The sequence below is a fragment of the Cryptotermes secundus genome, unplaced genomic scaffold (assembly GCF_002891405.2).
Source record: "Cryptotermes secundus unplaced genomic scaffold, Csec_1.0 scaffold313, whole genome shotgun sequence".
Taxonomy (NCBI): domain Eukaryota; kingdom Metazoa; phylum Arthropoda; class Insecta; order Blattodea; family Kalotermitidae; genus Cryptotermes; species Cryptotermes secundus.
In genome coordinates this window covers 2,152,503-2,164,865 of record NW_019744412.1, presented here as the reverse complement: position 1 = coordinate 2,164,865, position 12,363 = coordinate 2,152,503, and the positions used below count along the sequence as shown (strand labels likewise).

The window sequence follows — 12,363 nt, the reverse complement described above, 5'->3', positions numbered from 1 at the left end:
CGCGGTTGGAAGCCATTACTAGGCAAGAACCGGTGAAGATACAGCAATCTGAGAAGATTTAGTATGTGTTGTAGTGAACTGCAGTGTGTGTGAACTAGCGATAGAGCTATAGTTGTAGTTTCGATTTGTAAATGTTCAGTATATCCAATTACCAACTCAACCCCAACCTACATACTCGTACAGTCAATTACTTAACAATATGTAAGAATTATCTTTTAGTTGCGCAGAAACTGCCAGGCGTCTACGCTACAAAACCCAACCGGTTAATGCTGTTTAGGGAAACAGTAGCTGTTTGCTGCGAGAACCATATGGAACACATAGATACACTGTGCGGACAAAATGCAGAGTTTTTAGTCCACTATTTTATTTGGAAAAAATAAAATGAGGCTTATGAGAACATCTTATCGCCTCTGTGTGCCTCCCTCCAATTTTTGTGTTCCATTTGTCCTTCGTCCGTAGCTTAAACTGCCGCTGTTTCTCGTGTAGAACTAGTTCATGAGTGCCGTGAGACTTGGAACCAAGAATCACTGTGCTGGCGAGGGCCAGCAGCAATTTAGCAGTCAGTCACCAAAGTAAATCTGACAATACATTTTTATTCTTTCCAAGACTTTTATGCGTTGTGAAACGGGGCTTTCCCCGAGGGGTGATGTAAAGTGTTAAACATTTCTCCAGATAAATGCCGAAGAGTTGTGAAGAGTACAGACGCCTTATTTCTCCTCAACGAGTGGCAATTTGAGCGGGCGTGCGAACTGCTCTCCACGAATCAATTTCCAATTACTAGTGAGAGGCGTGGCTGATTCCATTCCCATCCGAAAGGTGGGAGTGACTCTCTAATGGAAACGAGCCTCATCATGGCTCTGCGCCCAGCCTGGCTACAGGGTGTGCGTTCCAAGTGATAGAACATTTTCAAAGGATTGCAGCCCTCATGTGTCTCTCTACAGGTCATATAATAACAGTCCCACAAACATAATAAAAAATATCACAATACTGTGTGTCTGTGTCCACCCTCTTTGTCGTTGCTAGGCAACAGGCCGTTGGTAGTTATTATATAATATCACTATTTGTCTGTATGTGTCCCTCCCACAAATTCTTTCGTTTTCTATGCAGTCCGTGTCGTATCAAAGGGAAGTAGGAGATTAGTTCTTCCAAGAACTTATTTTTGCTTTTATTTTCTAGCCTGCTTCCTTAAATAAGGCTTATGCGATCTCTGTGTTGTCTGTGTACGTGTGTATTCCCTCCCCCCAACAACTTTTGAACGCTTGAACCAATCTTTATGAAACTTGTTATGTACATCATAGCACCTGAACCCATCTCAACGGCGTGCTTCATAAATCCCTACCATCAGTCTTTGTGTTTGTATGTGTATCTCTCCTATCGCTGCTAGGCAAACTGTATCCCTAGTTTCGTTGCTGCGCAACGGCTCTGTAAAGACGTTCCCGCGGTAACGAAAAATTGCTGGAGGCGTCGTTTTCTTCGCGGTCCATATACCTAGTATCGAAGGAAAGTAGGTGATCAGTTCGTGCCAGAACTTCCTGTTGTTCATATGTTTTGACCGTATCCGGTCATTGCGAGGCGAAGTAAAACAAAGTTAGCTAACAGATATGTAGGACAAAACACACAATGATGCCAACATAGTTTTATGAATAAAATTATTGTGACTGAATGAACAGCACGATGTTTCAGTACGGTAGTTTGATGAGGAACTTTTGGAGATCTAGAACTAAACTCCATGGCTTGAGTCCGCAAGCGAACCATAACGAGTGAGCGACCACCGCTCGTCGGCGAAGTTAGTGCCAACTTTAGCGGATAGAGGGTATCGCGTGGTCAACGCAACGAATCCCCACGGCCGTTAATTTCCGTTTTTGTAGACCGGTGCGGCTATTTCCTTGAAATAGTTTCTCAGTTATCCTCACGAGGCTGAGTGGACCCCGACCCCGTTCCAGACCCACTACTTCTCAGAAAATCCGATAACGCCAGGAATCGAACCCGGGACGTCTGGATCTATACCCAGGAACTCTGACCACTAGACCACAGAGGTGGTTTGTCGCAATTAAAACATATGGTTTCAGATTCGAGAGTGATCTGAGAGGATAACCAGTATCTGCGCCATCTGCAGACCGAAACACGTGTACAAGTGTCTGTTTACCAGCCTGACACACTTCTGTGCAAAAATGACACAACTGATGTCGCGTGCCCATCTGTGCGGGATAGCGTACTCTCCGTTTGCGCGCAACTTGTTTCTCGAAACTGCGTAACTGCAAGCAAATTATTTTCCCACAGTGGGGGGACACTCCATGGTAGCCACGCGCCAGTTTACGGAACCACCGAGTTTTTGTTCTCTCACTAAATATCTGGGGCAGAAGCGCGTAACCGGAGAAAGAAATATCTTCTGTTAGATAAACATTGTGATAAATTCTCTGACAGCATAACCCGAAGGCTGACCATCGCTAGTAATAACACTGGACAGCAGTCTTAGTCTCTCCCCCCCCCTCACAAACCCATCTTGACGTTATCCTTCCATCTTATTTTGGGTCTTCCAAGTGAATGTTTTTCAAGACCTTCTTTAACCGGTTTTTTATTCATTCATCCATTAATGGCTCTACAGCCCTTTGTTGGGCCCTGGCGTCTTCTTCAGTTTCGTAATCTATACACAGTCGAGGCCGCTACCTACACACAGGACAACAGAAACACAGAATAAATGCATACACACACAGACATCCATGCCTCGTGTGGGATTCGAAACCATGATCGCAGTGTTCGAGCAAGCGAGCGAGGACAGCTCATGCCTTAGACCGCGCAGCCACCGCTATCCTGTACCCATTCTGCGTCGCTCCATGGCGCTCTGTGGTCTGTATACACAGCAGCAAACCTGTAGGCCCACTGCGTGCTCCTTAGGTCCCAGCATTTCGTTGAGCACTTTTTTTTTCAAACACTTCTACTTTCTAATTTTACAGTTTTGTGTACCGTCCACCCTGCAACATTATCAAGATTTAAAATTCGACCCTTCACTACCTGTTCCGGCCTACTAGGCCATCATCAGGCCCGTTGAAATTCGGGGGAACTGCTGTGTTTTCGGCGCTACTGCGATCCGTGTTTTCGTGTTTACAGTGTTTCTAAATGAAGTCAGTTTAGTTCCTCCTTCTGTGGCACACGTATCGTCTTTTCGGTATGCCTGTTGTCTGTCACGTGTGCAGTGCGGACGTTAATTTCAACGCACCTGATGATGGCGAGTAGGCCGGAACGGGTGGTGCAGTGACAGATATTAGAATGGATTTAATTTTAAATCTTGATACTGTGGCAAAATAAACGGTAAACAGAACCATCAATTGTTAATACCAACTGCAACAGGATGCTAAGATACAACATTACTTCTAATTCATGTTCTTCTCTAAAACTATGAGACCATGTTTCACACCCATACAGAACATCTGATTATATTAGGCCTGTTGATTTGTATAACCCTTAAAAAACGTAACGTTATCACTGTAACAGGCCGTGGAGGCCTACAAGTTTGTGAGATGTCAAAGATCCCACATTTTATAGACAATCGGCTCACATTTGGCGGTGAAGTTGTCAGCCTTATGCGCCGGCCACCCTTTAACCCTACGAAGATTCCTGTTACTCATTTCTGTTAGAGGCTGAGTCAACCCCAGGGCCATAATGTGGCTGGAAGGATTCGGTAAATTGAAAGGTCCAATAACTTAATTGGGGATCGAACCCGCGACCTTCTGGCTTGTAGCCACTTTGTACAGCACATTCTTCAGCGTTATCGAAGGAAGCGCAAATTGGGGACACTGCAACGGAGTTTCCTCAATTTGCGCTACTCCGTTCACTAACATGTGTTCAACTCAGCCTGATAACAATTCTCGGAAACTGCGGTTGCGTTGCGGTTGCCAGTTTCTTCGGTGTGCCCTCGCTCTAACAGTTCTCTAAGTGCACAAGATCAGACGGAGTAACTGTACAGTACGAAATACCATAAGGCACCTGCTGACACCGGGTAACGGGACGGTTACTCACTGGAAGCCTCTCTTGGCAAGTACCCAGCGCATGGACCCGGAAATCTCTGTGACGTACACGTTGCTGAAGAGCTGCCCCATCACCTCTGTGGTCTTGCCATCGCCTGCACCCAGGTCCAACAAGGCACCGCCACGCCATCCCTCCGTCACGGCCAGCAAGCGACGGAACTGGTCCAGCGAATATACGAACATGGACCCGCGTCCCAGGAGCCTGTAACAGACAACTGGAACTTGTCAGTAGCGTCGAGTGGCAGGAAAATCGCATGCAAGGAAGTGGTCGTGGCCTGATCTGAAGTACTATCCCAGCATTATACTGGAGGTACTGAGGAAACTATAAATATGTCAGTGTCCGGCCCCAGATTTAGAAGCCCGGACCTCAGGAATATGAGGCAGAAGTGTTGCCCACTCGATGTTGACGTAAACATTTAACCATCTGAAGCCTGACCTTTATCTACACATTGTTCAGAAGTACAGAGTCACACACAGCGAGCCAACGGGGAGTATGAACACACAGGGATGCAACGTAACACGTGGACCAACAGAAAATCAGAAATGAAATCTTTTGGAAACCCGTGATTCCTGTAATCAAATCTCAGCTCCTACACCACAGGAAACATTGCCTCTTCATTAGTAAGACCAACTGTTTAATGCTTTGTAGGTGACAGCTGTGTTGTGAGGGTAATACGAGGAACATGTGCTACAAGCCGGAAGGTCGTGAGTTTGATTCCCGATGAGGTCATTAAATTTTTCAATTGGCATAATCATTCCAGACGCACTATGGCCCTGGGGTCGACTCAGCCTCTAACAGAAATGAGTCCCAAGAATCCTTCTGGGGTTAAAGAGTGGCCGGTGCGTAAGGCTGACAACCTCACCGCAAACTGTGAGTAGACTGTCCAGAAAATATGGGCGCCTCGACGTCTCAGAAGCCTATGGACTTCCATTACCTATAACACGGACAGCTTTACTTGTTACATACATACACTGTGCGGGCACAATTAAGAGTTTTCAAAGCAAAGAATACGCTCCATGCCGTTTTACGCATTAGAACAACAAACGATTCATTCCTGTTTTTGGCTCAGGAAACAGAACGCTTCTGCCCACAGTAGACAAACATCAAGACCGAAGGCCCAAAGCAAAATTGCAAATAGGGGTAAGGGAAGGTAACGCTAGCAGTGTAACAGGCCGTGGAGGCTTGTATGGTTGTGAGACGTCGAGAGACTCACGTTTTCCAGACAACCGCCTCACAGATGGCGGTGAGGCTGTCAGCCTTAAGCCCATGTAATCTGGGCCAAGCAGCTTTTGAAAGCATACAACCCCCCGCACCCAACGAGCATGGCAATCATAAATACCGTATTTACGCATGTATAGGTCGCAGCACAATTTTCAGACAGAAATTGTAGAAAAAAGAGGTTATGAAAACGTAAGAACAAAACGAACTTTTTAAATGAATACGGACACGCTGATTCGAAATCTGGACAGATACACTTTTTATATGTATAATTACAGCATTTCTGTATAGACTTTTGAACGGAAGCGGCGTATTTTATACAGAAGTATTTCTTTTAGTGTTCTTACAATCTGTGCCACCCTTCAGGAGTAGAACACCCTGTATTACTAATTATGAATATATTTTTTTTTAAATGAAGTGTGATTTCGAATATTTCGAATATAAGCCGCACCCCAGTTTTCCTCTTGAATTTTTGGCAAAAAATGTGCGGCCTATACATGCGTAAATACGGTATTCTTTTGCCTGACAAATGGTATACAGGCTTAATTTGATGCAAGCATTTTTATTAATATATGAAAGAATATTAAAAAATATTCGGGAGCCACATAACTTGGGCTAAAGTGTCGTGCAATTCGAATCTATTAAACAAAATACATTTGATTATATTTTCTGCCGTTATTGGCCAGGAATTTAGCATATAAGCAGTACAATAAAAGGGGACTCTGTGAACCTGTAAAGGCCTTAATAAGTTTCCATTAATTTCACTCCCACTCCAGCCGCCCTTACTCCTAGTACTCTTTCTCCCTCACCCTCGCGACTCACTGTCATAGCCTGAATATGGAGAGAGAAATGTCTTCCGAAACGTTGCTAACTAACTACCAGACTAAACGGCGTTACATCCCACTGTCAATCGTGAGAGCTGCAAATCTCGCCATGTACCTGATGTTGACTTACTGCAGAAGGCAGAGACCACCATATTGTTTTCCACTGAATTTCATCTCAACCGTTCGTGCTTCATGCCCTGTCCATCTCATCTCCCTCTTATGACATCCTGATAATAGTATAATACTACCCAGTGATATTGTGACATATAGACCATTGCTAGACAAGACAAAAACACATTCCCGCTGGAGCGAACGCGCGCAACAATAGGACGTTTATTGCTAGGCAACGGACCAGTAAACACGCACAAAACAACACGGGACAATAACGGTGTTTCCCGTGGTATCCGCCCCGAGGCTTCATGACGAGACGTTCCAAGGGAGCAAGTTCCAGTTGAACAGACAGAGAGTGGACAGTGAGAGTCGAGAGTCGAGACTTATACGTGTACATAGTGACATAGGAGTGAGCCGATTCGAGTACACGATGACACAGTCCGTTGATTCATTAGTTCAAGTGTTTGTCTGCTGCTTGTGTGTGTGAGATTGTGAGTCGAGATTATTGGCCGTTAGGTATGTGTTCGCCTCGATTGTAGCTGAACAGTGAAGAGAGGAGTCTGCGACATTGGATTACTTTTTATATTCGTTGTTGATAGTGGTTCTTCGAAAACTGAAGTGAGTGAACACGAGACAAGAACAGTGGGGCCAAATATGGCTGCCAACCCAGTACCGGGATACCGGGCACACTGGACCAAGAAGCGTCAGACGCTAAAATCACAGTACCAGCAGCTGGTAGGCGAGTTCCCCGACGCAGACGCACAGCTGAAACAGCTCCTTCGAGTACTCCGCGACATCGAGGACGTGGCAGGGTACACTCCAGCTTCGGTGGGTGACAATGAGTAGTGCTCCATCGTCAGTGAGGCGGACGAAAACGGCCAGAACTACTGCCAGATCCTAACAGGCAAGACCCTGTTCAGTGCCCTGCATGGCACATGCACAGTCGCCTTACAGGAATTAAAGGCAGTGGTGAAGGCGAGCAGTCAAACTGTTCAGTCTGAGGCAACTAATAAGTCCTCTTCCACCCATGAGGGCGGATACAAAGAAGTCCGGCGGCGCAAGCAGCACGGTACCAACGAGGCCGTCCCGACCTCGCAGAAAGCAGTGTCAGCCGCTGCAATCACACCCCCTAAAGAGGTTGCCACCCGCAATTTCTTCACCTCCCTGAAAACATTAATGGAGACGGACAGCACTAGTGCGGAGGCCGCTATACCTGGGGAGGCAGTCTCTGGCAAAACAGGTAGGCCGTCTCCAATAATATTGACATCAGCAGTAAACCTCATCCAGTTGTAGAAGCAACTCCAAAACGTGATCAAGGGCGGCTTCGAGTTCCATAGCACAAAAAAATGGAACGAGAGTCCTCACGAAAAGCATGGCGGATGTTGAATCCGTCAAAGAACATTTCAACAAAAGTAGCCAAGCTTACTACTCATTTTTCTTTAAATCCATGAAGTCCGTTAAGACAGTACTCCGACACCTCCCCATCAATACACTTGCCCAGGATATTTCAGAAGTTCTGGAAAACCTGGGATTCGACGTTGTTAGCGTCAAGCAAATGACGACAACCCGCCGTTCCCCTTCCGAAGAAATAACAACCAGGAACCTTCCCTTGTTCCTGATAACCTTGCCGCGGACGGCAAAATCACAGGAAATATTTAATCTGCCAAGCCTTTGCCACATATCAATCAAGGTGGAGACGTATAGAGCTCAGACTGGACTTACGCAATGTCATAACTGTCAACAGTTTGGCCACGTCTGGGCTAATTGTAAACAACCTCCACGCTGTTTGTGGTGCGGAGGCGGCCACCTGCTTACGGAATGCCCAGAGAAGGGAAACGCTGCTTCCACCTAAACATGCTTCAACTGCTGGTTGGCAGAGGGAGACAGGCCATATCCCGCCAACTATCGGGGTTGCAGACACGCCTGGGAAAAGCTGCAAAAAAGGAAGGTCAAGAGAACACCGAAAACTGCTATGGAGAGGGTGTTCTCATCGAACCTCGTCAACCCAGGCGTCCTTCGTGGCGGCACTACGAGGCACCGCAGAACAACTGCGGCCACAGGCAAACCCCGCCCCAGTGGTTTGCCCTACAGTAACAAAACAAAATGTACCGGTCCCTGCACTGCAGAAAGAAACAGGTCAATCAGTTCAGGCTCCTCATGCAAATAGTCAACCTCTCGACAATGTGTTGAGAGTTGTGACTGTAGTACAGCAGATCATGGCAGAGTTCAATGGTGCAGTGTCTGAAGTCATACCAAATCATGATAACGAAAATGTTCGCAATACTGGACAAGGAGAAGCCCGACAAAGAAAGTACAAGAGGCTTAAACTTGGCGGCGGTCAGGCATACGACCGTTCAAGTGACTAGACCGCTGTGGTAGCGAATACTACTAGAAATAGGGCATAGTCTGGTGTACTGAGCCTGGACTGACAGAGGCCTTGTATATATATTATACATACTAGATATTAAGACTCAATTGTAAATATGTGTACATAGTGACAAAGGACTAACACAATCGACTACGACTAACAAATGACAGACCCGACCTCCCGTCAGAGAGGGCGCCCCAGATGGACAGGATAGATTTTTTTTTTATTGCTAGTGGGGTGGAAATAAGTCCCTTGCACTGCGGCCACTTCTGGCCTATTGTACCAGCCCCAGATGATAGGTGAGGGTGATTGTGGAGCAATTGGTAGAATCAAGATTGGCAGAGGAAACTGAAGTACTTGGAGAAAACCTGCCCCAGCGCCACTTTGTCCACCACAAATTCCACTTGACCAGACCCGGGATCGAACCCGGGCCGCCGCGGTAGGAAGCCAGCGACTAACCGCTTGAGCTATGGCGCGGCCAACAGGACAGTAACTTTCATTTAAAAAGTAACATCTGGTCATGAGCCCCAGCTGGGGCTCGACACCAAGACAGACTGACTGACCGTCAGTCACAATGTGACTTTGAGCATGAAGTTGTTTTCGACAACTGAATCGAGTTCCGAGGCTCGTAGCTGCAGCGTAGAACCGAAGGCGAGTGCGAAGAAACGGCAAGAAAGGAATTACATTGTGCAAAGGAGACTTGATGTGTGCTGCAGTGACAGTGAGGCTGGTATAACTGCTGTGTGGAAATCCGTTGCCAGGATATGACTAGTGAAGGCTGAGAACCCTAGTGGAGCTGGAAAGTGTGTAGATCAGCGGTAGCGCTGTACATCGTATTCCTGTAGTCCCGAGTTGTGTGAATATGGCGTCAATAAATCCAATCATGCAATCCACAACCCGTCTCATAAGTCACGCAACAACCCCTAAACACGTGACAATAAGATGCTTCATTTGGTAAGAAGAACACCGTTACCGCATGAGTATGGTGAGTTGATGTGCGTTGCCGTCACCAAGTCTGGGTGGGACACTCACACTGCTGCTCTGAATATCGGAGCCGTTGTGTCGACCACGGCGAGAATGTTCGGGCACTCAGAACGTGCCACGTGCAACTTGCAAGGCCAGGGGCCAGGCCTATGTCCATCCGTGCCCCGGAATCGTATATCCACGCTTTTGCACCGGGAGTGCGACTCTACATCAGCAACGGTCCAGCTGTGCGGTACGTCTGTGTCGAGCACGTCCACTTATCCGGCTGGTTATTCACGGGCTGATTGAATTTTTACGTTATGTGGTAAGTTTCGTGAACCACTGTGGGCAAGGACCGCGCGATTTTGTGTCCCAGCTTCCTGGGAAGTAAAGGGCGGTCGGCGCGTAAGGCTGACAACCTTACAGCCATGTGGGAGCCTCGACGTCTCACAACCATATGGGCCTTCCCAGTATAGCTTTACCTTTTTTTTTTACAATATGTAACGTTAATTTGAGGGCCTCCAGAGCGAAGTGCTTAATTATGATGAACTTAAACCGGAAGGGGCTGCATGAGAAGCCCGCAGTAGTAACTTGGGAACTATCTCAGCGTTTGCTTGAAGACGGAGGAAAATCACGAGAACCTGTGTCGAGAGGCTGGTCGTAGGAACTTCCACATGCACACTGACTTCTAGCCAGTAGCGCGGCAACTACAGAATACAGAGGCCTCTTCAGGTTTTCCAGTTCTCAGCTCACGGAACATGAAGTGCATTTCCATTAGGCTTACAAAAACCAATATGTTAATGTCACTCAGGGAAATGATCGCTGTGTAATGCGAGAATCACAAGGAACACATAAAGATCCAACGTGGGCAAAATCTAGTCTTTTAATGTTACACCAGGTGGTACATATAGTATTTTTTTTTATTGCTAAGGGACTAAGCCCCTCATACTGCGGCCACTTCTTGCCTATTGTACCAGCCCCAGATGGTAGGTGAGGGTGATTGTGGAGCAATTGGTGGAATGAAGACTGGCAGGGAAACCGAAGTACTCGGAGAAAACTTTCCCCAGCGCCACTTTGTCCACCACAAATCCCATTTGACCAGACCCGGGATCGAACCCGGGCCGCCGCGGTGGAAAGCCAGCGACTAACTGCTTGAGCTATGGCGCGGCCCAGGTACATATAGTAACCATTATGCTTTAAATGTTTAAGGCACAAACTCTTCGGTGTATGAACAGTCAAAACATCACATAATTCTCATGGAACGTAACACGAGCAAGTAATGGAATGACGACATGCAGATTTGAGATACAGCCTGCTCACATCTGGCAGGCTTGTTTCATATAATATTTGTAGGTAGGTGTCTGAACTATACCCAGTGCAAAATCTCTGATATTACAAAACTGTTATCTCTACAGAACCATCAAATGTTTCGAAAATCTACTACCCTACATTAAATGGCGCTAGTTGTGCTCCCACTTCGCAAGTTCAGACGGCCGCCGTTTTGATATTAGTGATGCTAGGGAATCCTAGAGTATGAAGTTCTGATGACCTCTAGTGGCATCATGTACTTGACTAGTTTCATGAAAATTGGTTGACCGATTAAAAAATTATTAGAAGAAAACTGATATAGGCGAGCTCATGTCGCTGCATGAATGAAACCCATTTGTACGCAAACTTCCTTGGCTGCGCTGTCCCATACTTGCTCCTGTATAGAGTACACTGAACCAGTTTCCTGACACGTCTTATTTCATGGCAAGGCACTGTAAATCTGAAACGAAGTACGGTCTGCATGCTTCAAAAAAAGTTCTGCACAGACGGATCCATTATGGCTAATCGTCTCAGGAAACTGGGTAAGTTTAGTCTCTATATTCAAGTTGCGTTCAGGAAGCGCCCGATTGATTAATGGAGTATGAATAAGCAGGTAGACAAAGTGACGGGCGGGCTTCAAATTACAGCGCGGTGCGGGGAGTCACGCTGACAGAACATGGTCCCCCGATAATGAAGGCGGTACAGTCACGTGAACAAAATGTGGTACAGGGACCTATGCGCAACTTAAGCTGCCTCAAAGCCAAGTAACAGCACAGGACAGCTGTGTGTGGCCGTCCTTACTCCTCACTGCCTCTTCTACTTTGCAATACGTGTATGCGGAACATCAAAATACGCAGTTCTCTCGTATGGGTACGAAAACTGGGGCCTTGCTTCGATGCCAGGAGACCTGGAAAATATTTGCACCTAAAAATAATGAAGTGAGCAACTGACGACATTACATAACGAGGAACTCTATGACCATACACGTCATGTTCTTGTAACGTCAGGAGGTAACTGTGGGCCGGCAATATGGTTCACATTTCGGGAGAGAAAGGATGGGCACAGAATCCTTATGCGGAAGATTGCTGGAAAGCGGACATTTGGCAGACAGAAAGTAAGGTGGGTGGATAATATTGTATCATGTAGAACCCGTTGTTAGGAAACAACCAGCGGCCTCCGTAGTCTAGGGTAACGTTCCCACCTCATGACTCAAGGTACGCGGGATCAAACCCGGCGGAGGTCGTGGAATTTTTAAAGGGCGGAAAAATTCAGGGAACAAGTCCTCCGGGAGGGACTTTAAAAGTTTCCCGCCCAAGTAGTTTCCAATGCCTCCGGTAGATGGGGAAGTTATCGGGTACCACTGCCAGTCTCGCTGGCTAAACGAGCACCAGTACCGGCAGGGTATGGCGACTGGTAGAATATCAAAGGGGGACGTACAATAGACTATTAGTCGCGGTGCATGGGGAAAACCACCCCCTCTAATAATAATAATAATAATAATAATAATAATAATAATAATAATAATAATAACAACAATAATAGGAA

At 46.6% G+C, this 12,363-nt stretch overlaps 1 protein-coding gene across 1 annotated transcript in view; it reads right to left on the bottom strand.

Annotated features, from left to right (window-relative positions):
* Positions 1-12,363, bottom strand: part of LOC111874709 (methyltransferase-like protein 9) — a 339,812-nt gene that overhangs the window by 40,182 nt on the left and 287,267 nt on the right. Inside the window, exon 3 of the mRNA XM_023870434.2 lies at positions 4,018-4,227. Coding sequence (XP_023726202.1) covers positions 4,018-4,227 — 210 coding nt within the window. The remainder of the gene's footprint in view (positions 1-4,017; positions 4,228-12,363) is intronic.